Genomic DNA, 26,728 nt, shown 5'->3' on the forward strand with positions numbered 1-26,728 from the left:
CGGGAACGTGCCCTTGCTCCACCTCATGGTTTTGTCGGAGACGATAAAGGACAGGAAAGACCAACTGCGCCCTCAGTTCCTTCTCACCACCGCATGGTCCAAGTTGGAGCTGCTACTATCCTCTTGTCTCTCTCTGATGCACCTAAAAAAAAAAAAAAAAGCCATTTTTAGAATTGTAAAGAGTTGTTGTTTTTACTGTAGGTTTATTGTAGTTTTCCCTTGGGAATCCAGAATGCACATCAACATTATGGAGCTTCAGGCAGTCCAAAGAGCATGTTGCGCATTTCTTCCATCCATGCTTCCATCATGTCCAATAACAGCACCACCATTTATTACATCAAGAAACAAGGGGACACGAGGTCGTCTTTGCTCTGTGTGTAAGTGATTTGTCTATGGGATTGGTGCCAAGTGCCTGTTGTTGGCAGCCTATCTTCTGGTGACTCAGAACATAATTGGAGAGTCTTTCAGCAGGAAATTCATGGCCAACCACAAATGGGAGCTCCACGACACCTTAGAGACGTTTTCACCTGATGGGGGACTCTGACCAGGGACCTTTTTGCATCCTGCTCCAACAGCAAGTGCATTACATACTGCTTCAGAAGTGGTCTCTATGCCATTCCCAAAGTGATGCTCTCATTTGCCGCTGGTCGGACCAGATCAATTATGCCTTTCCCCCATTACTGCTGCAGTCACGAGTCCTCCACAAGATCAGGTGGGAGAGAGCACCGGTTATTCTGATTGCCCCATTCTGGCCATGCCAGTTCTGGTTTCCCCACTTTCCCCACATGTCAGCGCATCCCCTGCTTCCCCTGCCATCTTTCCTGGAATTGCTCATGCAACACACAGGCAGGATCAGGCATCGCGATCCGGAGATACTTCACCTCGAAGGTTGGTTTTTGGATGGGATCTTCGCTAGAATGGGATTGTTCGCTGGCAGTACAAGACATCCTCTCAAGCATCAGGAAAGAATCCATAAGGCGTTCCTATGGGCCAAGTGGAAGCACTTCACTTCTTGGGCCCCACAGAGGAGTCTTGCCCCCAACGATGTGGACATTCCCCTTCTTTTGGACTACCTTCTGTCCTTGAAATGTCAGGATTCGTTCTCAGTTCTGTCAAGGTCCACAGAGCAGCTATCACTGCCTTCCACCCCCACTTGGAAGGTCACTCTGTAGTTACACGTCTATTGACTACCAGGTTTTGGAAGGGTCTCCTCAGAAGCTTTTCACCAGTTCAACCTGTTGCTTCTCAATGGGACCTCGACCGTGTCCTCTTGACATTAATGAAATCACCCTTCAAACCTCTGGCCTTGTGCTTCCTGTCTCCCCTTTCCATGAAGGTCAACTTCCTGATAGCTGTTACTTCTGCAAGAAGGGTGGGCGAACTGGGGACCATGATGGTGGACCCTCCTTTAACCATGTTGGATAAGGACAAAGTTTCCCTGTGCCTGCACACCAAGTTTGTGCTAAAGGTTGTATTCTGCTTTCATCTCAACCAACCCATACACTTACCTGCTTTCTTTCCGAAGCCTCATGTGTCAACAGAGGAGTAGCACCTTCGCTCCCTCTCGGAGTCTGCAGAGCCTTGGCCTTCTACCTGTAAAGGACAAGAGAATTCAGGAAGTCCCCCTAGACCATTTATCGCTATAGCTGAAAGGATTAAAGAGCAGATGATCATACAGAGGATATTCGGGTGCATTACGCTCTATTGGTTATCGGAACTGTCTCCATCCCTTGCAGAGAGAGCCCATTCCACAAGCATGCTCACATTGACTATGGCTGCCCTGCACAATGTGCTGCTTCCAGATATATGTAGGGCAGCCGCATGGAGTTCGGTGCATACCTTCGCTGCACATTATGCCTTGGTGCAAGACTTAATTTTCACGCGGCACTGCTGTGCATCCCTGTTATGGCCTCTGTCCTTCATGGCCTTTGAGACTTTTTCTAATATTTTGCCATTTCGTTTACTGTTACGGAGTTCAGCTAGCACTGATTTGTCTCCCCATATGGCGAGCAGATCCCGTACCTCCCATTCGGTCCATGCTGGAGCTCTTTTGCGATCCTGGGACTCCATCATGGTGCTGATGAGCTCTGCGTGGTCACCTGTGCTCTCCACGCTGGGCAAACAGGAAATGAAATTCAAAAGTTTGCGGGGCTTTTCCTGTCTATCTGGTCAGTGCATCTGAGTTGAGAGCGCTGTCCAGAGCAGTCACAATGAAGCACTGTGGGATAGCTCAATAACGTCGAATTCCGTCCACACTACCCCAAATCCGACCCGCAAAGGCCGATTTCAGCACTAATCCCCTCGTCGGAGGTGGAGTAAAGAAACCGGTTTAAAGGGCCCTTTAAGTCGGAAAAAAGGGCTTCGTCATGTGGACGTGTCCAGACTTAATTCGATTTAATGCTACTAAATTCGACCTAAACTCATAGTGTAGACCAGGCCTCTGTAACAGACCCCTCATTTGACATGGCTGTCCTTTGATGAACCCTTCCATTCTCTTCCTCGCACCCTTCTCCGAATTAGGCACTGTCACTTGAAGAAGAAGAAGAAGAGGAGGTTATTTACTTGTAACTGGAGGTTCTTTGAAATGTGTGGTCCCTATCTGTATTCCACTTTCCATCCTCCTTCCCCTCTGTTGCGGATCTGTTTGAGTTGCGGTGGAGAAGGAGCTGAGGGCATGGCCACTCCACCCCGCCCTTTATCACCTCAGACAAAACCATGAGGCAGAGCAAGGGCACATGCATGGACCAACAGACAACTTTCCGATTCTCCAGCTCTGTCCTCAGTGGAATTCAGATAGGGACCACAAATCTCAAAGAACCTCCAGTTACAGGTAACTAACCTCCTCTTCCCAAGAAAGGCAGAGGGTGGAAACCAATCCTTAACCTCAGGAACTTGAACATCTATGTTCTAGCACAACACTTTAGAATGGTGACACTAGCCACTGCAATTCCATCCTGAAATCCAGGAGACTGGTTCGCTGCCCTCAACCTTCAGGACGCCTGCTTCCATGTAGGAATCCACCCTCACGCAAGCATTTTCTAAGATTCATGGTGGGGCAGATCACTATCAGTATCGAGTTCACCCCTTCGGACTCTCCACATCCTTGAGGGTGTTCACAAAGATTCTCTGAGTGGTAGTCTTACAGTTTGACTTGTCTATGTCAGTGGGAATAGCAGTGTTCCCGTATCTGGATGACTGGCTTCTCAGGGTCCAGACACCTCAAGAGGTACAGGAGGCAACATCCAGGGCATTAACCTTATTCCAATCTCTGGGCCTCTGCATCAACCACAGAAAATCCTCTGCATCAACCACAGAACTGTCTCCTGTTCAGAGAATAGACTTTATAGGCACTACCTTAGACTCCACAACAGCAAGAGCTTAGCTACCCGAAGAGAGATTCTTCACCCTAGCCAACCTATTGGCAGCCTGCCAACAATAGGGGGGACCTGTCTACAAGTCTTGGGCCACATGTCAGCCTCCACATATGTGACTCCCAACATGAGGATGTACCTCAGATGCCTCCAGATATGGATAAGAACAGAATACACCCCAAATAGGCAGTCTCTCCAAGCACATCACAGTGCCTTGGAAGGTGTTGAACTCTCTTACATGGTGGAAAGATCCACAGAAGGTCTTGCATCCAGCACCTTTGAAAACCCTCACAACGGATGCATCTCTGTTGGGATGGGAGCTCATCTACAGGGAGACACAGCACAAGGCAAATGGTTGGCACAGGAATCGGTGCACCTTATCAATATCTTGGAGCTAAGAGCAGTAGGATATGCTTGCCAACACTTCCTTCATGTCATACGAGGTCACTCAGATTAATACTAGACAACAAGGCAACAGTGTACTATGTAAAGTGACAAGGTGGAGCAAGATCCAAATCCTTTTGTTCAGGGTCATCTTGAAGAACTCGAATCACTGTGAGGTGAGTGATCTCTCCTTTTCTGCTTTGCACGGCTAATAAACCTAAGGTGCTAAAGTAGCTCCAGCAAGTGAATAGTGAAGAATAACTCTGAACAGAAAATCTGTGAAAATAATGTGAGATTTAGCAAGCACCATTCATTAGTATAGCATATACATATTTTCTCTTTTAAAGATGGAGGGAAGTGGTAGCAGCGCGGAAGAAGCTGAAGCGTCAGATGAGGGCATTCCCAGCAGCTCCCTGTTGTGTGGATCCGAAAAACAAACTGAAGGCATTATCCCCCAGTGCAGAGTGTCCTATTGCTGAGGAGAACCTAACTAAGAGAATTGTAAACCTAGGACACGCAGGAAATCTGGGAATCTCCTGCACCAGGTAAAAGCACTCTCACAGCTAACCTGAAATCTAGTCAGTTTCAAAAGGTAAATTAAAATAATTTCACATGATCACAGGTTCCTGACCATATAAATTTTGTTTTACAAGCACATCTGTTTATATCACTTGTCCTGTGAAGGACCCTCACAAAAACGACACTGGCTGTACACATTGCAGTCAGACACATATGAGAAACAAACTGAAAACCCAGAGAGAATTTTTCTCTGATCTTCTTCCATTGTAGTAAGTTTCCTAAGTGTTCTGGCTTGCTTGGTGCACAGATGAGCACTCCTAGCTCTTGCAGACCTACACGTGTTATAGAGGGGACTCAACACCTTTGATACCTCCTGACCAGCCTGCCTCTTTGTTTCCAGGTTAAGATGGCTGAGAAACAGGACGAAGCACCAAATGAAAGTTCAGTACTTTTACCAGCAGCTGCTATGGTAAGTTGGAGTTTCATTAAAGCTACATTAGCACAAAGATGCTGTGTGCCCTGAAAATGTAGGTGCGGAGTGGTGAATCGATCTCTGGCAGACTTTTCAGACTAGTCCCCATGAATATATGTAACTGAGGGTGGGTGAAGGGTGGATCCTCCAAAATATAATAACCCTGATCTTGTGCCTGTATCTGTAGAGTGTCTGACTGATACTGGGAGAGTGTGTGGAGTGGCAGATGGGGCAGAGTCTAGTATGGCTTATATGCAGAGAGCAATAAGTGAGATGTGGTCTCTGGCCTGTAACATAAGTGCAGAGGACCATCAGATCTTTGTCTTCAGTGAACTGGGATTGTAGTTTAAATGCTGGTAAGAACTGTAGACTTCTCTGGGAGAGAATAGTGATCTGAAGCCCATAGCTGAAGGTTAGACAGGTAATGATGGTTGCGGAGGAGGTGGGCAGAATTTCCTTAGTTTTAGGAGGCCATTTCTTTATGACTTTGGTATCTAGAAACCTGCTGTAGCTAGAGACACCATTGCTCCGAACAGAGATAAACCAAGGAGAGAGAGTCTAAAACCAGGATCCCTGCTAGTCCATGTGGATATTTTAAGAAGTCATTAACATGCAGCTGCAGACATCTGTAACTTAGCACATACAAGGTGGAATTCGTGAACTCTATGATGTTCCCCGCTGGTTGACAAAAGAGAATTCAGTAACTCCCAAACTAACTCAACAAAGTGGACAAAAATAATCAAAGCTTTTCATCCTTGCTGAGGGGAACAGAATAAATCAAGTTGGAGTTTGGAAGCAGACTGCTTCCTGAGACACGGCAAAAAAGCTAGGAAACTTTTCCAGATTAGTAAATGACTTTTTGAACAATCCCAAGATTTTTGTCCAGTTAGCCCCAAAACTTACCCAAAAAATTCTCTTCTGCAGCCAGATCACTCATGAAATTTCAGACAATTTGACATGTGGTGAAATCTGAAATGATTGAGGGGGTGAAAAATGATAAATATAGAACTTTGATAGGATGCTGGAAAGTTGGATCAGTGAGTTTAAAGGCTTCTTTACTGGTTCCTGGGAAAATTCCATAAACTAATAGCCAGTTTTCTCAATGTTGTTTGAAAGGATGCCAAAAGAACCTACTCATTCATTGTATTCTCTAAACCCACAGGCACTTGCCTGTGTGGGCTTCTTATGAACTTCAAGCCCTGGCTTGTTTACAACATCAAAGTAGTCAGGCACAGTGGGGAAGAGAGTGGGGGTGTGCATGTGATCCCACAAAGCAAGACAAATCTTGTGGGCCAGATTCTCAGCCGGTGTAAATCAGTGTAGCCCTTGAAGTCAACTGAGCGGTGGCGATGTAAATCGTCTGAATATCTAGTCTTGTAGGTCTAACTTTAGACTTCCTTGCTTTGAATGTCCATGTAACTTCTTGTAACTCCTTTATGGAAAGCAAAACATTTTAAGAAAGCATTTACATTAGCTCTTAATTTCATCAGACTGTAACTGCATTCATTGATTCAATGTTCACAGCTTCAAAATGTTGCTTACCTTAGCACGCAGCTGCCCAAACAGCCACACTGACCTTTCAAGAACATGAGATCTGCCTATAGTCCATCTAGCCCAATACCCTGTATTCCAACAGTGGCCAATGCCAGGTGCTTCCAAGGGAATGAACGGAACAGGGCAAAAATCACCTTTTTTTTTTAAATCTAGTTTAGGGCGAAAAGGAAGAGTCGTTAAAAAATTCAAGATATTTAATTATTTTTCATATACTTTTCACTCTCTTTAAGTGATGCAGCATGGACACCCCTGGATCTGCCTGCACTGATCCTTGAACATATTCCAGTTCAGCGAGAACAGATCTTTTGGAAGGTGCTCTTGGTGTTGCCAAGTTACGAAGGATGTCAAGCAGAGGATCCCAGCCAGTAAGCAGAGGAGCCAACCGGTGTTTCCTTGCATGTCATGGAGACAGAATGGAGGCAGGGATGGGTTTGTACTGTCACTGAAATGTAGTTCCCCATGTCCTGGGTAGAAAGAAAGGCAATGAATGACAGGACAAAGGGGTGAAATATTGGTCAGTAGAATGTCCCCGATTTATTTAGCTAAATCTTCAGTGTGTTCTAGCTCCTTTCTAAAGTTAGTAACTCTGCTGCAGAGAGGTGAAATTCCTTACCCTTTGCTGGCAATGGACCCACATTCCCTTTCTCACCCCTCACATCCTGTCATAGATAAATATCTCCATACCCTAGGACTGTTGTTACATACCCCATACATTAAAAGAACATTAACATTGCAAAGTCAAGCACTTGAAATCCAGGAAATGCGAGAATTGAGAACTTTAATCCTGCTCCAGGTGTGTATGGGATTTGATGCAGTCTTGTCCAGCTTCACATAGGAAGTTTGTGGCAGAGAGCGGGAGTAGAACCCAACTCTTGGGTCCAGTCCGGTGCCTTCAACCCAACAGAATCTCCTCACAACTCTGTGCCCCATTCACTGTCCACCCTGTGCACTGAATGAGGCAGGGGTCTATGGAACAAACATAGGATTGTTGGTAAGACTGTATCATAATGGATATGCACAAGGGGGATGAATTAAGGTGGCATGGGAAACCTTTATTTTGACATTTACTAACTTGGAGTGTTTGACTTTACAACATTAATGTTCTTTCATTATAGTTTTTTGTGATATTTTCTGTTGATTCATTCATTCGAAGGACAGAAGGAGCCATCGTGATAATCTTATCTAACCGCCTATGCAACACATGCCATAGAATTTTACCCAACAGTTCCTTCATCATGCCCAGTAACTTGTGGTTGAGCCTGGAGTGTATCTTTTAGAAAGATAGCCAATCTTGTTTTCAAAGCTTTAAAATGATGGAGAATCCACCGGGTCCCTTTGGTAAGCTGTTCTATTGGTTGATTGCTGACCCTGTTTTTAAAATAAATAAACAAATTGCACCTGTATGAAACGCATATGTAATTTCCTACCTTTTTAAAAAAGTTAACTGTAAAAACAGAAATTCCATCATGTGGGACAATAGCAACCCCATATTGACCCCTGCAGTGGTCATCAACAAGTTTGCAAGCAGGACAGTTGGATTCACAGCATGGGCCAATAAATGGTAGCAGTAATAGTCTGTTATCCCCTATGTGAATCAACCACTAGCAGGAGATGTATGACTCTAAGAGCCCCTACTACCGAGGCATACAGTGCACTGACTCTCAGCAGGCCAGCCAACTCACTGCACCCAACACTCTGCTGTCATGATACTTATCCAAAAGGTATCGTGTTAAGGTATCGTCTGAAGGCTGGTGATTAGTATAATTGTAAAATGCATGTGTCAGTGTATTATGTGAAGTTGTGAACTCCCTCTGTATGATGTTACTAGAACATGTTCAAGACCAGATTGTCTAGTCTAGGTAAAGGTGATTAACAGATCTGGCCCAGACAAATGTAGGTTTACCTCAGTTTATATATTACAGTATCAGTATATGAAGCCAGCGGAGGGTTATCCTGATTCTGAGACAGAGAGTTAGCATAGTTCCTGCACCCGAGAGACTGAATCCGCGGGAGGCCTTCCTGACTTGTAAAACAAAGCCAGTCCCTTTGGGAATGTCAGCAACAGAGAGAGACTCCATCTTTGTCCTTCACCTTAGGAGACAAAAAACTAAGTGATTTGATCTCTCTGATCTTCCTATGTGATGTTGGCCAGTAAAAGCTGGAAAGGGACTGTGTGTGAGAGAAACCATCTTGAACAAAGACTATCTTTCCAGATTAAGTTTAGTCTTTTAGATGCGTGTTTGCTTGTAACCATTTCTGCCTTTATCCCTTTTACTCGGTATCATTTAATCCACGTTCTTTGGTTGTTAAAATATTTTGCTTTCATTATAACTCATCGGTGTTGGGAAAGTTCAGTGAAGTGTGTGCTTCGGAAAGCTGACAGGTTGGAGTGTTTCACTGTCTATGAAGAGGCACAAATTTCACACTTTTTCTGGGACTGGTCCCTGGAGGAGGACGATTTTAGTAGCAAGCTTCCAAAATGTTCAACTGATCATGTGCAAATGGCAATTTTCAGAGGCTAATAACGGAGATCAATCTGGATGGATTTTCTTGGGGACCTGTAGGATTATCTCCCTGCTAAACTTCAAGTTGGCAAAGCTACCTATTTTCCCCTAGCTTCATTCACAGAAACAGTTGAGCCATTTTGCATGAATGAATGAACGAACGAACGAACAAACAAACAAACATGAGGCAGACATCGGGCATGGAAAGTTTTAACCCAAATAATTAAACTTTGGCAAAGTTCTAAGCAACTGGAAATTGGGGTTTATAATGGAGAGTGGTCGTTTAACTATAGACTTTGCTGCGAGTGCCACTTATCATATCAAATGAAAAAGATGGTTTCTTTTTTGTTCACAGGGTACTAGCGGATTGGTTGAAAGCCAAATTTATGGGAGATAAAAGATCAAAGGATATGATCTCCAACACAGAGGAGAGAGTCCAGACACTTGCACTGTTTAACTCTTTTGGAATGCAAGGAGATCGGGCAGTTTGTGTCAACTTGTGTATAAAGGTATGTTAGAGCATTCTATTAGCCGTGTGCTGCTTCCTGGTCCCATCACCTCTCTGATGCTAAGGAATGCTTTGCCAAGGCTATCAGTGTGTGGTGTCATCACCATTTGCAAAGTCATATCAGTCAGGGAGTCTCAGTAGTTCATTTTTTTTAACCCTATTCAAAGCTTTATAGTCCAGTTTAGCAGAATTCAGTTTTTATTTTTTCTTTTGTAATTTTGATGGATAATATCAATGTTTATTTTAAAGCTTTTAAAAAAAAATTCATCTATTTAAATCTTCACAGTTGTGGCAAAATATGGGGGGGCTCACGCAATGGGGGTGGACAGACAATAATTATTTATTTACTGTAGACATTGAGACTTAAAACTTTATAATTGTTAAATGCAAATTTTCAGCATAATATTTCAAAATTTTAGCTTTAAACTCTAGTAGGTTCTCAAGCAGCATTTTTCTTACTTGTCTATCTGTAAATTTTGCTTATGGATGGAAATATTTTCCCATTGGTTTGTGTACGGCGAAATCTATCTTTAGAGACATTTATCGATAAAAATATTATTCTAAATTGTATCTTTTTGTGGAAAATGGTTTGAAATCGAAATTGAATTTTTTTATTTTTTGTTTTCCCTATTTTTTCCTTTCCTTTTCCTCTTTTTTCTTTTCTGTTGTAATTTTTCATTTATTTGTTTCAGTCCTTTTCAAGAATTGAAAACTACTATGTGATTGGATAACAAGAGTGCCAAATTAAGGTTTCACGGGCAGCTTTAATCCTGGTGTTTCCTAGCTTTTGAGTGCTTGACTTGGCAACCTAAATAAAATTCCTTTTATGAAGTTTTTATGTGATATATGTGTGTGTGTGTGTGTGTGTGTGTGTGTGTCTCTCTCTCTCTCTGTGTATATATATATATATATATATATATGATGTGCCATTATTCAATGTCTCGCTTATTTTTCTCTCCCTCCCCCACAAGCTTTTTTTCCCCTTCCCATAAAGTTCCCAGGAAGGAGCCTCCCATCAGAAACGCTGTTGCTAGCTTGGTCTTTGAACCCCTCTTGTTTGCTGTAACTGAACTGTCTCCTTTGTGCTTGTGCAGGTGGCCCATGGCACCCTCAGTGACTCGCAGCTTGAGGTGGCTGAGGCACAGAAGGATCTGTTTGGAACTAGTGGTCTTGTTCTCCTGCTGCCCCCTAGAGTGAGGAGCGAAGACATGGCCGAGGAGGATGTTTACTGGCTTTCAGCTTTGCTGCAGTTGAAACAGCTCCTTCAGGCGAAGCCTTTCCATCCAATTGTACCTCTGGTGGTTCTAGTCCCTACGCGGGGAGAAGAGGCCACAGAGAAGGAAGTAGAAGAGGGTGTGTGATTTTCTGTGCCTTGAAATAATTATTAATATTTAGGATTATGCCCAAGGCAGAGAATGAGTAATAAATGTGTTCCTCCAAATGCAGCATTTGGCTAAGAGCTATAGATGTGAGCTGGAAGGATCCTCTGATCTCTAACACGAATCCAGAGAGCTTAGGAAAGAGACTGTAAACTGAAAAGGGAAACCAAGTCTTAGGAATTTTTTTTTCCAAGGATTTCAGTTTTACTTTGCATGTAGTGTTTTGTTCTACAGTGTGGGAAAGAATGGGGCAGTCGGAGAAGCAGTAAATCTGCTCTCAATGGGAATAGGCTGAATAGGAGAAGTTCCTTTTTCCTGCTGTTGTCTGTGTATGAATAATGCAGAATGCTGCTATTTCAGCTATTGCTTTTCCTTTACAGGTTTGATGCTGCAGGATTTGATTTCAGCTCAGCTTATTTCAGACTATATTATCGTTGAGATTCCAGATTCGATCAGTGACTTGCAAGGCACCAACAGGGTAGGAGCACTAGTTCCAAAATTAAATATTTAAAAGCTTATCCCTAAGGTCTCTGCTACCTCAGTTGTTCACATCGGGTGAGGAATGTTCTCCACATGGTAAATAACTCGGCATGTTAAGCTACCCCTCTGAGTTTTGTTTTGTGGGTGGTTTTTCCCATTGCTAAAGCTGAGCTTTATTATAGTTTGTGCACAGAAGACTTCGGTCCTACTGACCCAGCCTTTGGCCAGAGTGGGACTTGGCTAGAGTTATGTGTCAGAAGATATTGTTATTTAAAATATTAGAAAATAGCACAAATATTTTCAGCTAAAGCTCCAGCCCCAACCTTAACTCTGCCCATCTGCCAATATTCCTGCCTGTCCTCTACGTATGGTCTGGAGACCATATGTATGGAGTCTGTCTTCAGTGGCAGGATAATATAATCCACAGCTGTCTCCACCTTATATTGGCAAAAGGGGGCGTCTCTGCTATTTAACCAAACAATGTTATGGTGGATTAAGGGCAAACCTTTGTATCATAGAATTGTAGGAGTGGAAGGGACTTTGAGAGATCATCCTGTCCAGACCCTTGCCCTCATGGCAGGACTAACTATTATCTAGACCATCCCTGACAGGTGTTTATCTAACCTGCTCTTTAAAATCTCCAGTGATGGAGATTCCACAATCTCCCTGGGCAATTTATTCCAGTGCTTAACTACCCGGACAGGAAGTTTTTCCTAATGTCCAACCTAAACCTCCCTTGCTGCAGTTTAAGCCCATTGCTCCTTGTCCTAGCCTCAGAGGTTCACAAGAATGATTTTTCTCCCTCCTCCTCGTAACCCACCTTTTGCGTACTTGGAAACTGTCAGTGTTCCTTGGGATTTGCATCCTGAGCTGGCAAGGATCCTGTGCAGGTCATGCTGAGCTGATAGTTCTGCAGACTCTGGTCACCTCCCAATACCCTCTACATTGAATGGGAGAGGGGCTTTTGTCCTTCTCCCCACACAGGATCTTGTCTGGCCACTTCCATAACTGAGCCTAAAGGAGTCAGAATGTACCCAGTACATTTCCTGTTCTTCCGGTCTGCGTTTTGCATAGATGAATAGACTCTGAGTCTAGAAGGACCATTCGGACCATCTAGTCTAAACCTTCTCTGTAACACAAGCCAGAGGAAGCCACCCAGTGGTTCCTGCATGAAGCCCAGGAGCTTACGTTGAGCTAGAGTGTGTCTTTAGGAAAGACAACTCCAAGTGACAGAGAATCTGCCCCAAACTTTGAGGATCTGCCCCAATGGCTAAATTAACTTTTCATAACATCTGCACCTTTATTTCCAGTGTGACCATGGCTGAGTTCAACTTTCAGCCATTGGATCTCATAATGCTTTTGTCTCCTAGAGCCCTTTGCTATCAGATAGCTTCTTTCTGTGTGGGGAATTTCAGACTATTCCAGTCACCAGAGCCGAGGTTCAGGGAGTCGAGCCATTCAGCCTGGAAAGCAGAATGCAAAACCCCATTCTGGAAATCATCACTTGGGAACAGTCACCAATGGATTCTGTGCCAATATCTGTTTTCAGCTCTGACCATGGTGTGCTTGTGTGGGGTGGGAATTAAGGTTGTTTCATGGAGGTAGAGTAAATTAATGGTGCTGCAAAATTTAACAGTTGCTGCTGTGAATGTCACAGTTGTTGCTGTGAGATTTGTTCGCATTGTACCGCGGAGTATGAAACCAACGGGGCTGCAGGATTGAGTCCTAAGGGTCACTAGTTAATATTGAGCAGAGCTTCTGAAACGGCCTGGCTGACTGGTTTGTCCTGTCAATGTTTGTGCCCTAGCTCTCCGAGGCAGTGCGATGGCTGCTTTCCCAGTGCCCCAGCTCCCCACAGCTCGGCTGCCAGACCCTCCAGCAGTTCATCGAGGATGGGGTTAGCCGTGAGTTCAGCGGGCGCTTCTACCATGACCAGAAGGAGAGACGTTTGGCCGGCCTGCCCTCCCAAGAGCCCAGCGCTATCATTGAGCTGTACAACAGCGTGCTGCAGTTCCTGTCGGGGGTGGTTTCCTCCAAACAGCTCTGTGACCAGTCCTGGCCTGTCACCGAGTTCGTGGTGCCTGGCGGTAATACGTTGCTTCCTCACCTCCAGTGGAACACACTGGCTCACCTGGGCTGGCTGAGGAAGGCTGTGCTGTCCTTCCAGATCCCGCACGTGGACCTTCCTCCTCAAGGGGGTATGTACTTCGCACTGGCAGAAAGCTGCATCTCAAGGCGCTTTAGTATCAGGATACAAAGTCTGTCCCTTTGCCAACAAATGTCTCTCCCCTTACATTTAAAATGTGCTTCAGCCTCTTTGTATCCAAATCTAGCCATAAATCTCATGGTTTGTTCTGTACCCTGAGTGCATGCGTCTCCTGCATTATGCACTTAGCCTGATCATGATCCTGGCTCAGTCCTGGAGGGAGGGGATTGCAGCAGGTTCAGACTGAGGTGTATCAGCAGAGCTGAGTTTGGGAAAGCCTTTCCGCAGTGCGGTGGACTGGCCATTGCTGCTCCTCCCTGACTGTTATACCCAATCCAAACAATCACTCAGTGGAGATTATGCTAACCGGCTGCGTATGCTGTCTTTGTTCAGCTCCCTGGCGTCCTGTCTGCTCCATGATTTTCCAGTACGTGTCCCAGATCGCCAGCTCTCCCCAGACCCAGCCGATACTCCAGTCTCAAGTGGAGAACCTGCTGAGCAGAACCTATTGCAAATGGCGGGGCAGGCTGTTTGCCAGCTCAGAAGATGATGGACCTGCAGTTGACGAAATCCCCTGGGATGAGATCTTTGCGCTGTGCATTGATCATAAACTGAGAGACTGGAAACGCCCCCGGCTGCCTGTCATACCAGGTATTCAGTGTTCTGAGGTGGGCTGGTCTGTGCTTTGTTACATACTGCTCTCTTGTTCTGTTACATTTAACACCGCGTTGCTTGTGGGCTCATCCCCATGGTATCCAGAGGCAGTCTATAGCATTAGCATGGCATGTTGTCTGTGAGCTCAGTGGTTTGAGGATTGGCCTGCTAAACCCAGGTTGTGAGTTCAATCCTTGAGGGGGTCATATAGGGATCTGGGGCAAAAATCTGTCTGGGGATTGGTCCTGCTCTGAGCAGGGGGTTGGACTAGATGACCTCCTGAGGTCCCTTCCAACCCTGAGATTCTATTCCCGCTGCTCTCTGCGGTGGGATGATTGTGGGTGTGTCTGCATTTGCTGCACATCCATTGGCCAGCCATGGGACTTGCGCTTCCTGAGCCCATGGCAAGCTAGAACTCTGCCCAGCATTGCTCCTCATGCTTGCATGGAGGAATATGTCCAGAACCTCTCCAGTCCAGTGCAAATCCGATTAAGCTCTAAGCCAATTTTGGCCTCATACACTAAGCTCCATTCAAATTAGCAGAGGTTCCATGCACCTTTCTGAGGGCAGAATTTGGTCCCAGCGTTGACATGCCAGGCATTGTTTTGCCCAGTGACATTGTTCAGCTCTTGCTTAGACCTGTAGCCAGTGACCTTTCATCTACCATGCCTCCCTGAAATCTGACTCCTGGGTTCAGGCACTGAGGATGTGCTCTGAGAATTGATGATGGAGATATAATAATATTAGCACACCCTTAGAATTAGTAGTATCACTGTCTTGCCGTATTCCAGCAAGCAGAAATAAGGACAAAATGTGGATGGTGGTTCAGTGTGGTAAGCGAAATGCAGAAAGAATGAACTCATTGGTGTGCTGTGGGGCCTAGGTGTGAATATCCTCCCTGAAAGGTGTGCAGGCTGTTGCAAATAGAGCAGGCTTGAGAGGCTGATGTGTCTGCGAGTACATGGCTGACACATCTCAGCCTAAGGTTCAGAGCAGGTGGGTAAACTCTGGCGACTTGCTAGTTTTAGATAAACCAGTAAAACCTGCTGCTATGAATAAGCATTACTAGCGAGAGGAGTTGAGGCACAAATCTCCTTGGGCCGACCTCCTTCCAGAGAAATTGCAGATGGATTCAAAGTAAAAGGTGTTTTCTGCATGAGAAACACCAGTCTACATTTCAGTGTAAAAATACCTGTTGCTGAATTGAGCATTGATGCCTTGCACACGGTGGGGTTGGGTGCACTGGGATGTTAAAAGTGAAGATAAAGCAGTATTTTACAGTAACCCCAACAATCCCATCTGGAACTGCCTGGATATTGAATCAGGCCCAAAAGGCACACTACTGCAAGTTCTGTCTATTCCACAGATCTAACTCCTCGCAATCTTCAGAACTTAAGGCACAGTTTCCATGAGCTATGTTTTAATGTTGTATTTCTCTTGAAGCTGAAAGCCTGTATTGATCCTGACTTGATCTTTAATGTTTGTTTGTCTATAGAAGCAGTGAGTGAAGATGGCCAGATATATGTCTATTTCTTTAAGGAACATTTAAAAACCTTCACTCTTCCTTTTTCATGGGAGCGGGCCAGACTGCAAACTCAGAAAGAGATCCAGCAGGGACACACGAGGCAAGATGATGTTTTAAATTTGTCATAATAAATAGCATGACTATATCTTCATAAATTGCACTGACTTAGCTATCTGCGTAGGCACCGTGCAGACTGGGAAACTGCACAGGATCTCCATGATTGCATAGAGTGGCTTTTTGTTTTCCCAATGCTCTTCATAGGTCTGTAATGAAAAACGGATACTTTCTTTGGAAAGACATACTACGTTACAGCCCTATCCAGAAATCACAGTGCAGACTTGTTAGGTTTTTCCAAAGCTTCTCTCGTGTCTTATGATGAAATAGATTAAAGCATTTTAACTCCTACTAAACATGAAATGATTTACTTCAGGCTGCACAAAATATAGAGGAAGATCATGTTAATTAGGGGGTCTGGTGACATTATACACCATGGAGTAATAGCCTTGATAGAGTGCTAATTGTATGTCACTATTCTATCCAATGTCAATCCGTTACAGGCTCTGCTATGTGTAAAGGAACCGTCAGTGCTGTCTTCTCCATCGAAATGAATTACAGGTTGTGTCTTGCAGCACCAGAAGAGTGAATGCCTTCAATGAAATGTTGGAAGGCAGGATCCCATTGTGCTGTTTGTCAGCCTGGGTCAAAAGCTGCTTTTTAGTCACATCCCTTATTTTAAATGCATTTCCCAGCAGTTGCGTCCCAGAGGAGGCTCTGTCCCTTGCTTGCAGGGTGGAGTGGGAAAGGCCCTTTGATAAGAAAAGAGCCAGAGGAGCTAACTGTAGGAGCAAGTGTGTCAGGGGCACAGAGCTGGTGTCTGGGGTGGGTGGTATCCCTCTAGAGGAGCGAGCCCCTAGCAATCTGCTCACCACTGTCTCCAGAAGGGATAGGATGAAGCCAGGGGCTAGCGTTTCTCGTCAGAGCGCTGGCTGCACTCGGGTGTGGTCTACACTACAAAGTTAGATGGATGCATGGCAGTTGTGCGTGTGCCTGTGCTGAAATTTGTCTCTCACCAGTGTAAGCACCCCATTACGCTGACATAGTAACACCACCTCCCCGAGCGGCGTAGAGTCACGGTCAATGTACTTTAGTCAGCACAGTGCGAGTGTAGACACTGTTACTTAGATCAACCTTCACTGTCCTCCAGCAGCTGTCCCACAATGCCCCCCACTGACTGCTCTGGTCACCATTGTGAACGCCACTGCCCAGGGGTCACGGAGACAAAATCCCCCCTTCCCCGCCACCATTTAAAGCCTTGCAGATTTTTGAAGTTCCTTTTCCTGATTGCCTGGTTTAATGAGCGCACTCTCCATTGTTGAGTTCAACTACCTAGCAGACCATGCTGGCTACGTGCTCCAGACTCGCTGCTGCCTGGAGTAGTCAGGAGATATTGGCTGTCCTGCGCCTGTCAGGAGAAGAGGCTGTGCAGACACAGCTCTGAACTGGGTGAAGAAACATTGACATCTACAAGCAGGTTGCTCAGGGGATGCAGGAGAAGGGGTATGACAGGGACCAGCAGGAGTGCCGTGAGAAAACCAAGAAGCTGCAGCAGGCCTACCAGAAGGCCAAGGAGGTCAACAGTCGATCCAATGTGGAGCTGCAGACCTGTCACTTTTACAAAGAGCTGCACCTCATACTTGGCAGAGACCCAACCACCGTCACCTCAGAGCATCCTAAATATCTCCAAGGAGCTCAAGTCATAGGCCCCTGCTGTGAACAGAGAGGAGGAGGGGGTGGTTGGTAAGGAAGAGGAGGCGTGTGCGGGACAGGCGACCACAGGATCCAGCTATGCATGGAGCCAGGACCTGTTTTTGACTCCACTGCAGTCCAGCCAGTTGAGCCTGGGTGAGCCTGATGCAGGTGAAGTGGTTCCATGAACGCCACCAACAGCCTTGAATTGGTTCGTCACAGCCATGTGTCCTCCAAGGAATTGTCATGGGGCTTGTGGCTCTGCAAATACTCCAGGATCATGCGTCCTGTGCTCGCAATGCTCATGACAGTAGTGCAGAGCTGTGCGGGCTCCATGCGTCTGTCAGAGATGACAGACAGAGGCCACCCGGGTTTGTGGCATTTTGAAAAAAAAGTGCAAAAATTATGGGAAACAGACAATATTATGGAGCAGAGACCATTGCAAACTGGGAAGCAGACCCCTGCGTGGCTCATTTAGGCCCCACCATGCATTGCCAAAACATCCTAAAAGACAGTGCGCTGAACGGTGGTGAGTTGTACACTGAGGTACCCACCCATGGTGCCCTGCACTCTGCATCAGCACAAGCACTCCTGACGAGTACGTGCACCGCCAGCAGATGGCGCCAAGTTCGCATATGCACAAGCACTGTACTAACCGTGGTGGCTGAATGCCAATGTAACTTGAGTCAGCATAAGTTTGTAGTGTAGACATGGCCTCAGAGTCCAGGTAGCATGTGCTGCCTCAGGTATCTTTCCTTAGATGAAACCCACTCCTGAGTTGGGGCCTACAGACTCCTTGTCCCACTCAAATCCCAAGTTCGCTTTATTTTCAGGGCCTAAGTGGCATGTGGGTTATGCAGAGGCCTCGTGCTGAACCCTCCATACAGGGGGATTTCATCCCCAGCGAATGTGATTATTTCCTTAGTTCCTGCTATTTCTGAATTCCAGCCAGCCAGGAGCATATGGGCTTTGGCTTTCCTCCCTCCCGCTAAAATACTTTCCTCTTCCAGGTCAAGGAGACGCTCTCCTCAGCCATTTGCAAAACATTATCCCATGTTGCTGCCTCGAAGTGAGCGTGTCGGGCTGGGGGATCAGGAAACGAGGATTCCCAGTGTCGCAGATCTAACGCCCGTGGCCTCGGCCCCGGAGCGCCTCCCAGAGCGCCTGGCTGCTAAGCTGGAGCTGGAGAAGAGAGAGCATAGGAGGTAAGTGACAGGAACTGCACAGACCTTTCCTGGCAGACTCATTGCTAGCTCTGCAGGGTGCTGGGGTTCATGAACACAGTGTTGGCGTCTCTGTTGTATGAAGCTGAGCTTTAGTGGTGTCATGGAGGAACCCAGATTATTGCTGACAATCTCTCCTTTGCGTAAAATTGCTGTGTCCTTCTTCCCCCTCCCCTCCGCTCCTCAGCTATCAGAAACAGGGCTGGTTCTAGGGGCAGGCAAGCAGACCCTGGGCGCCAATTTCTTGGGGATGCTCAGCTGTTTTTTCCCGTCAGCTGCTTGGGAGGTGGGTGCCAAAAACGTTTTCTGCCCTGGCCAGCAAAACAGCTAGCGCCGTTCCTGATCAGAAACAGAATCATGTGGGCACTGGGGGTTTGAGGTCCAGCTAATGGCTGTCACCAACAGTAAGACCATCGGTACTATAGCAAGGCTGAGTGCAGCAAAAGAGGAGGAATTTCCATGAGTCCGTAGGGTACCAGGAGTGAAATCATACAACTTAACCCAGGATTCTTTGAGAGGTGTGAGCCTACCAACCCAATCTCAGCACGAGCCCTCATGCTATTGCATGCAGTTCTGCCAGTCATCAAGCCAGGCCTTCAGCTCTTCTTCCAGCCCTTCTCTGTAGCTATGGGAACAGTTTGACAGCTGAGGCTGGATCCCAAAGCAAGGCCCTCCACAATGAAGTGACCTCACCTTAGTGGGTGAAGCACTAGCGCTGCTGTGCCAGACACCGGCAGGGGTTGTTTGACCAGTGAGAGCGCTCCATGCTGCATATCAGTCAGTTGGAAGGGATTTCTAGGGTAAAGGCAGAGTGCTCTGTACATTGCCCCTGTCACTTCACCTTGCCATGTGCAGTTCCTTGCCTGTGAGATCAGGAGAAGATTAATGTATCTCCCTGTTGTCTCCCACTGACCTTTTCTGTCTGGGATCCTGGAACAGGTTAGATAGTACATTGGGCTGTTCCCCACGTTTAACTGAAGGGATCCATTTCTCTAGAAGGTCCCAGGATTTGACATCTTTCATTGCTTCGAGGAAGCCAATAACTTGAGCTCTGATCTGATGGCTAAGTAATACCCCAAGAATTTGGATTCCTCCAGTGGCATTGCTCATCCTGATTCTGAGCCCTGCTTTTTTGTTCTTCTGGAGTGACTCCACCCAGCTGAGCTGATGGTTGTTGTGTTATTTGCTAAGGTTGCCAAGTGAGGTGTTACTCTATATAGTTTAGGATCTATTGGTATTAAAGCTTGTTGTATGAGCATCTGTTCTAGGATCAGGTGTTTTCCCTTCCCATCTTATCTACCTATGCTGGCGTGGCCAGTCAGTGTCTCTGGAGTGTGCGGTCTACCCCTGCTGGGCCGTTGGAGTACTGATTGGATTGGTGCCTTTTCTCAGGATGAGTGGGAAGAAGGGGGGTGGTCTTCAGATTAGTCATTTTACAGGGGATTTTTTCCTTGCAGCTTTGTCTGCAGTGCGCTTTGCTTGAATTGAGCCACGCTGTGTGTTCAGAACAGGACGGATGGAATGATTGATTACAAGCAGAGCCCACCCTCCTCGTGCGGCTAACTCTGCTCTCATCCCTGCCTCCTGGATCATTTTAAGGGGAAGTTCCCACGTTTTTCTACATCAGTGTTTCCATCATGGTCTGTAAACTAAGGGGCAGAGGCTTCTCTCTGAACTTCATCAAACAGGAATGCATTGAATGGGGTCTCTGTAACTTAGACCGCAAACCTTCAAATGGAGGCATGCAGAGAATCCCAAATCAAACGCCTTTTGGATTGGTAGGAACAAACTCACTTATAACACTCAGGCCTGATTGAGTCTCATTAGTTAATTTTGGGAAATGGTCACTTAGTTTGGAATCCAACAAGCTACTGTTTTAACTGATTTTCTTTCTGCAAATTGCCATTTTCAGGAGCCATCTGTTAGATTTAAACTTCCTTTGAAAAAACTGCCTAGGCTCATGGCAACTGAGCATCTCATCAATGCCGTCATGATTTAAAAAGAGAAACGGTGCAGTTACCCCTTTCCTGAGCCATGTTGGGCTCCCTGAACTTCTGATTTGTGCAGTGTCACTGGGGCACTTGGGCTGTCGGTCAGACCTGATTTCCTTTTGTGCTTACATGAGCCCAGAGAATGTGCATGCTTTGGGCAGAAAAGCACAAGGTGTATAAAGCTGAGCTGCAGTTTGACTTGTGCCTATGACCTTGTTTCTTTCTAGGTTTGAGGAGCAGCTACACCAGTGGTTAGCAGAAGACTCCGAGCAGCTCCCATGCTCCTTGTCTCTTCCCCTCTACCTCCCTCAGAGCCTGGTCTGTACACCTCAGGTTATCCATCCACTGAGTGAAACGCCCACGTCTCCACGTCCACAGGTAAAAAAAGAGAACTTGCCATGGGAATAACAGATGTTTTTCATGGTAGAATTTCCAAGTCTGTGAATTTCTGCCTGCCTGGGAGATGGGCTCCAGCTGTCCTGGACAAGTGGGCTGCTGTGAGCAGAAACACAGGGCTAGCCTTGTGTTTATATGCGATATTAAACATGAGTCCTTCTGATCAGTCCATCGCATTGTCGCTGTCCCCTTTGCTATTGTGCATAGTAACAGTGAGCTGAGATGTGGCACAAGAGAATCAGCCAGCCAACACTCCGCTCCACCGAGTTAAAGGTGGGAGCTGGGTTGTGAGAGTGCTAGCTAGGCCCCACTCTCCTGGGAAGGGAAGTGCTCGGCCAGCACCCTAGGAGAGGCTGGTTCCGAGGTCAGGCTGTCTCCAGAGGTAGCAGAGGGCTAACTTTCCCTTGTTCCTGTTGGACAAGTGATTCTTTGACAGTAATGCATCTTTCCCTCTGGACAGGCTGGAAGTCATTTGGAGCATGGGCATCTGGTGGAGGAGCCCGGCACCTCTCTGTCAGACAGACTGAAACGATTACAACGGCTGATCAGAGCTAACAAGGAAGAGGAGATTGCCTGTGAGCTTCATCTATCTACCCTGCTGGACATGGTGGATGTTTGACTGGGGCCCAAGCCAGCACGTAGAGCAAGAGACCTCACGGCGAAAGATTGTCCGGGATGTGGGGGTCAGACAATCAATGTCCCGAAGCAGGTGCCTATGCCAGAAACTATGCCTCTCCGCCAGGGAGGAATCGTGGCAACGTACACTGGACAGGGATGGAGCTTGTGCACCAGTCCCTCCCCTAGCGGAGGGGGTAACTATCCACAGCCCCTCGCCTGCCCAGCCCTGCATTTCTTGCAAGCCCATGTCTGGGTTTTGCCTGGTGTCCCCCAGCGCTATAATTCCTTCACACCACGCTGCCCTATCCCACAGGTGGGGAAACTGGTTGCATCACGACAAGCAGTGCTTCAGGCTTGGTCTCTATATAAACTCCCCCTCGCTTGCATCCCTAGGACAGCCCCAGCAGAGGGGTAATCTGATTGCCGTTCAGACGCTCAGTGCCTGCTCAGCGTCACCGCTGTAAGGGAAACAACGCAGCCTGCCCCTTTCTTTGACTGCCAGACCCCCTGCACTGCCAGCATCTTGGGTGGGCTCCCTCTTGATAGTATAGTAAGGCTGCTAAGAAAACTGTAGGCCACCAGGCTGGCAGAGTTAACACTTTAGCCTGGGATTGGATTTTGGTCTTTGCTGAAATGAGAACAAGAAAATACTGCCAGTGGGTGTACAGGAAGAAGAGCCATTCTGCTGGAATCATACAGCTCAATTTGGTTTCACTAAAAGGATGTCGTAAGGTAGGTTAGTCCTAAAGTCAGTGAGGATCCTTAGGTAGAAGGGAACAATGTGACTCTAATCTAAACACCATCAGAATATAGCTAGAAGTCACAGGCTGAGCAGTTTTGTAGTCTGTGGAAGTTGTTCTGTTCTAGTATGCTTGTTTTTTAGTCACTGGTCTGTTGCCTTTTGAGCCTCCTAGCTGCCCATGAATATTTCCTCCATTTAAGAAACATTTGGAGCATTGTTCTCGTTCTCAAGAATCCATAAGATTCCTGGACTATTGTCTCTGAATAATGCTCCATGCAAGGGGATTCTGGACTTTGTGGCCTACGTTTCGTTATGGTGACAGTTTATGGCAGATATGGACTGGAAGAGCTGCTCCCCTCTCGTGTGGAGTAGTGTACTGCTGAGAACCGAGTGCCTGGGATTTTGTTTTTAAATAGCACAGGGGCATTGAGGAATTCTTTAGCAGCTGCTGTTTCTCAGCTTCTCATGAGGTTCTTGTTTGGAAAGTTGCATCGTTTTTATTTTAAAATAAAAGTATTATCTGCAGTGAACTCATGGGATAGTGTGTTTTATAACAGTATTCTAATGGAAGGGTTTGTTCATGTAAGAAAACCAGATTGTTTCAAGCTTGGATTGATCAGGTATCCTGAAACATGGGTATCGACAGGTTTATCAACGAGCAGCTTCTCCTTCTTGCCCACCAATCAGAAATCAGTTGCCTATTTAAATATTTGTATTTAAAATTCTCACTGCTCCCCAAGCATTCACCCCCTGCTCCCAAGTCCTCACATTTTTCCCAGTCTCTCTCTTTAAAGTAAAGCTTTTTATTTGTCCTTAAAATGCCAATAGTAAATGTGGTTTTATCTTTTAAGCTAAAGATCTGCTGATAAAAATTGGAATATGAGGGTTTAAAAAATGTAAGGGAGGTTGTGCTTGAAGGCTGTTCTTGCTAGTAAACTCTTCCTGCAGACCATGGAGCTAGTTTTGGATTATTTTTGAAACAGACTAAAATGAAATGAACCAGTCTGCATGCATTGTGCTCTCAGCAATGGCTCACTGGTAATGCTGTGGTTGATCTGCTCTGCATTTACCGTTAGTGTTGTAAGACTGTAAAATGGAATCACTGTTTTTGAGATCATGCTTTCAACTAGGTACCAATGTAACTGTTCTATGTATATAATAAATTTTGAATGGCTTAAATTATATTGTCAAAATTTATCACTACAGAAAAATGCTTCATACTCTACATCGAATGCATGTTCTTTGCATTGAAGACTTGCAGTGTCTACACTAGAAATGCTACAGTGACACAACTGCAGTGCTGGAGCTGTGCCACTGAGTGTAAACGCTTCCTACAGCAACGGAAAGGTTCTTCCTTCACAGTTACGAATCCATCTCTCTGAGGCTGTAGCTAGAGCAATGGAAAAACGACCTAGCAGTGTCTACACCAAGGCTTAGGTTGGCTTTACTACGTTTCACGGTCCTGAGTGATGTTGCGAAGCCGACGTAACTTTGCAGTGTAGACGAGACCTTTGAAAAGATCCCCCAGAGTATTAAGTGTGTTGACTATGCCTAATTGCTGAGAGATGATAAAGCAAATAAGTCTCTAAGCAAATAAGTCTCTTAGCGTATATGCTGCAGATGTTTGTGTTGCTGTGTTGGGAAGTAAAAGGGAAAGCTGGACCAGCTCTATCAATTTTCAGGACTTGATAATTGATATTTAAATAATATCAATAATAATAATAATACCTAGGACTTGTCCGAAAGCCCCCACCCCAGCCCTGTGTCGGCTGGACTCCTCTGGCATTAGAGACCTCCTGGCTTAGCCTGAATTGTTTCCCAAATATTGTCAGTTATGTTTCTGTCTCAACTGGTGATGTTTTCAGGGTTCCTAATGCTCACCTGAGTTCAGGGGAGTGTGAATGGTCAGCTCACTCTTCCAGTGTGACTCCTGATGTGAAAAGCACCTCTGTAACTGATACATTCGTACTCACAGTTCTGTCACTGTGCGGAATTAGTCGTGTCTGTTTTAATTTAGTGACTAGCCATTATTACAGCTATTGGCTTCTGTTAGTGCTGCGGAGTAACACCGTTCAGAAAGAGTGAGCCGGATTCCTTTCTTCCATATGCTGCTGTGTCTGTGTAAAGCATTAACATCACTGGTAATTTGGAGACAGCGGGGTGCATCTCAGGGCCTGATTTGCCCTCCGTTACGTTGGTTACTGATGACAAGAAAGGAGAAGAAATGAGCCCAACTTGACCCCCAGAACCCAAGCTGTGGCTAGCTGGCAGTTTTGAAACCATGTCACTTTGTATGGAATGCTCGGAGAGACTAACATGGCTCCCCACGCACTCTGCCAGATCTGCTGCTCTTGTGAGACTGAGCCCATGGATAAAGCCTTCCTAGGTGTTGCCATCATCATTGTGAACGTATCTACTTTGCATCTGCACTGGTTGTACTTGTTCATCATATACTGGTACAATGCCAGCACCCCGGCTATGGAAACTGGCCAAGCAATGCTTATGTGCCAGAGTGACAGACCTCTTAAATCCTGCTGATAGTTGGAAATCACTGCATTGAATCTTTCCCAATTGCACGTGCAGTCTGGGTGCACAGTCATTAAAGAAGGCTGATGCAGCTCTGGAAGGAGGGGCTGTGTGCAAGGAGGACAGGCGTAAGAACACCCAGCCCAGAAACTACTCCCCATTCTCTCCAGCTCTGGTAGGAGCACACGGAGCCCCTGAGAAGCACTGTACTCAGCTGGAGAGGATAAACTGAAGGGACCTGAGTAAAGAGGGGGAAGGTTTGAGCACTCAGCCTAAAATCAAGATGTTGAGAATAAAAATCAAGGAACTGAAGGACATGAAGAGAAGAAATTCTTGATTTGCTTATACACCAATGCTAGGAGCCTGGGTAACAAACAAGAGGAATTAGAATTGCCCATTTATGAGCATACATTTGATCTAGTTGGTGTTACTGAAACTTGGTGGGATGATTCCCATGAATGGAATGTTAAAATCAATGGCTATCACCTATTTAGGAAGGATTGATTGGGCAAAAGGGGGAGGGGGAGTGGCATATTGTCAAAAATGACATTACCTTTTTCCATGTCACTGATAACTCAGAAGAAAATTGTCTAGAATGCTGATGCATCAATGTCCTAACCGATAAAGCACAAGATTGGGTACCAGCTGGCATCTACTACAGACCATCAGATCACATCAGAGAGCAGGATAACCAGGAGTCTGTTCTGGGCCCAGTGCTGTTCAGTATATTCATACATGATCTGGAAAAGGGTAAACAATGAGGTGGCAAAATGTACACACGATACAAAATTACTCAAGATAGTTAAGTGCAAAGCAGACTGTGAAGAGCTACAAAGGGATCTCACAAAACTGGTGACTGGGCAACAACATGGCAGAGGGCATTCAGTGTTGATAAATGCAAAGTAAGGCACATCGGAAAACATTATCCCAACAAAATGATGGGGTCTAATTAGTTGTTACCATTCAAGAAAGAGATCTTGGAGTCACTGTGGAGAGTTCTCTGAAAACATCCGCTCTATGTGCAGCAGTAGTCAAAAAAGCTACCAATGTTAGGAAATATTAGGAAAGGGATAGATAATAAGACAGAAAATATCATATTGCCTCTATATAAATCTACAGTACTCCCACATCTTGAATATTGTGCACAGATCTCGTCACCCCATCTCAAAAAAAGATATATTGGAATTCGAGAAGGGCAACGAAAATGATGGTATGGAACAGCTTCTATATGAGAAGAGATTAAAAAGATTGGGACTTTTCAGCTTGGAAAAGAGATGACTAAGGGGAGTATGATAGAGATCTATAAACTCATAATTGGTGTGGAAAATGTGAATAAGGAAATGTTATTTACTCCTTCATATAACACAAGAAGTAAGAGTCACCTAATAAAATTTATAGGCAGCAGATTTAAAACAAACAAAAGGAAGTATTTCTTCACACAACTCTCAGTCCGCCTATGGAAAACTTTGCCATGGGATGTTGTGAAGGCCAAAACTATAACCTGGTTCAAAAAAGAGCTAGGAGGATAGGTTCATCCATGACTATTAAGCAGAGTGGGCAGGGATCGCAACACCATGCTCTGAGTGTCCCTAGTCTCTGTTTGCCAGAAGCTGGGAGTGGGCAACAGGGGATGGAGCCCTTGATGATTCCCTGTTCTGGTCATTCTCTCTGAAGCACCTGGCATGGACCACTGTGGGAAGACTGGATACTGGGCTAGATGGGCCATTGGTCTGACCCAGCATGGCAGCTCTTATGTTCACACATAATTGCTGTGATCAATCCATCCCCCAAGACTCATCTATACCTGAGAAGGGAGAAGGTAGTTTTGGGTGCACTTAATCATCTCAGAGCCATTCTATTACTTGATAATTTGCCCTCTTGATAGCTGGTATAACTGCACCCCTTGCTGGTGGCAATTTTTCTCTCTGCC

The 26,728-nt window shown here is 45.8% G+C and overlaps 1 protein-coding gene across 2 annotated transcripts in view; it reads left to right on the top strand.

Annotated features, from left to right (window-relative positions):
- MCM3AP (minichromosome maintenance complex component 3 associated protein) overlaps nt 1–23,451 on the top strand; it is a 72,105-nt gene extending 48,654 nt beyond the window's left edge. For both annotated transcript variants that reach the window (XM_005311342.5, XM_005311343.5), the window contains exons 18-29: nt 4,103–4,300; nt 4,675–4,743; nt 6,531–6,665; nt 9,160–9,313; nt 10,407–10,665; nt 11,072–11,169; nt 12,979–13,369; nt 13,771–14,028; nt 15,527–15,656; nt 18,313–18,507; nt 20,744–20,894; nt 21,373–23,451. In XM_005311342.5, the coding sequence (XP_005311399.2) occupies nt 4,103–4,300; nt 4,675–4,743; nt 6,531–6,665; nt 9,160–9,313; nt 10,407–10,665; nt 11,072–11,169; nt 12,979–13,369; nt 13,771–14,028; nt 15,527–15,656; nt 18,313–18,507; nt 20,744–20,894; nt 21,373–21,531 (2,197 nt within the window). In that variant the 3' untranslated portion in view covers nt 21,532–23,451. The remainder of the gene's footprint in view (nt 1–4,102; nt 4,301–4,674; nt 4,744–6,530; nt 6,666–9,159; nt 9,314–10,406; nt 10,666–11,071; nt 11,170–12,978; nt 13,370–13,770; nt 14,029–15,526; nt 15,657–18,312; nt 18,508–20,743; nt 20,895–21,372) is intronic.
- The last annotated feature ends 3,277 nt before the right edge of the window (nt 23,452–26,728 follow it).

The sequence above is a fragment of the Chrysemys picta genome, chromosome 11, assembly GCF_011386835.1.
Source record: "Chrysemys picta bellii isolate R12L10 chromosome 11, ASM1138683v2, whole genome shotgun sequence".
NCBI classification, from domain to species: Eukaryota; Metazoa; Chordata; order Testudines; family Emydidae; genus Chrysemys; species Chrysemys picta.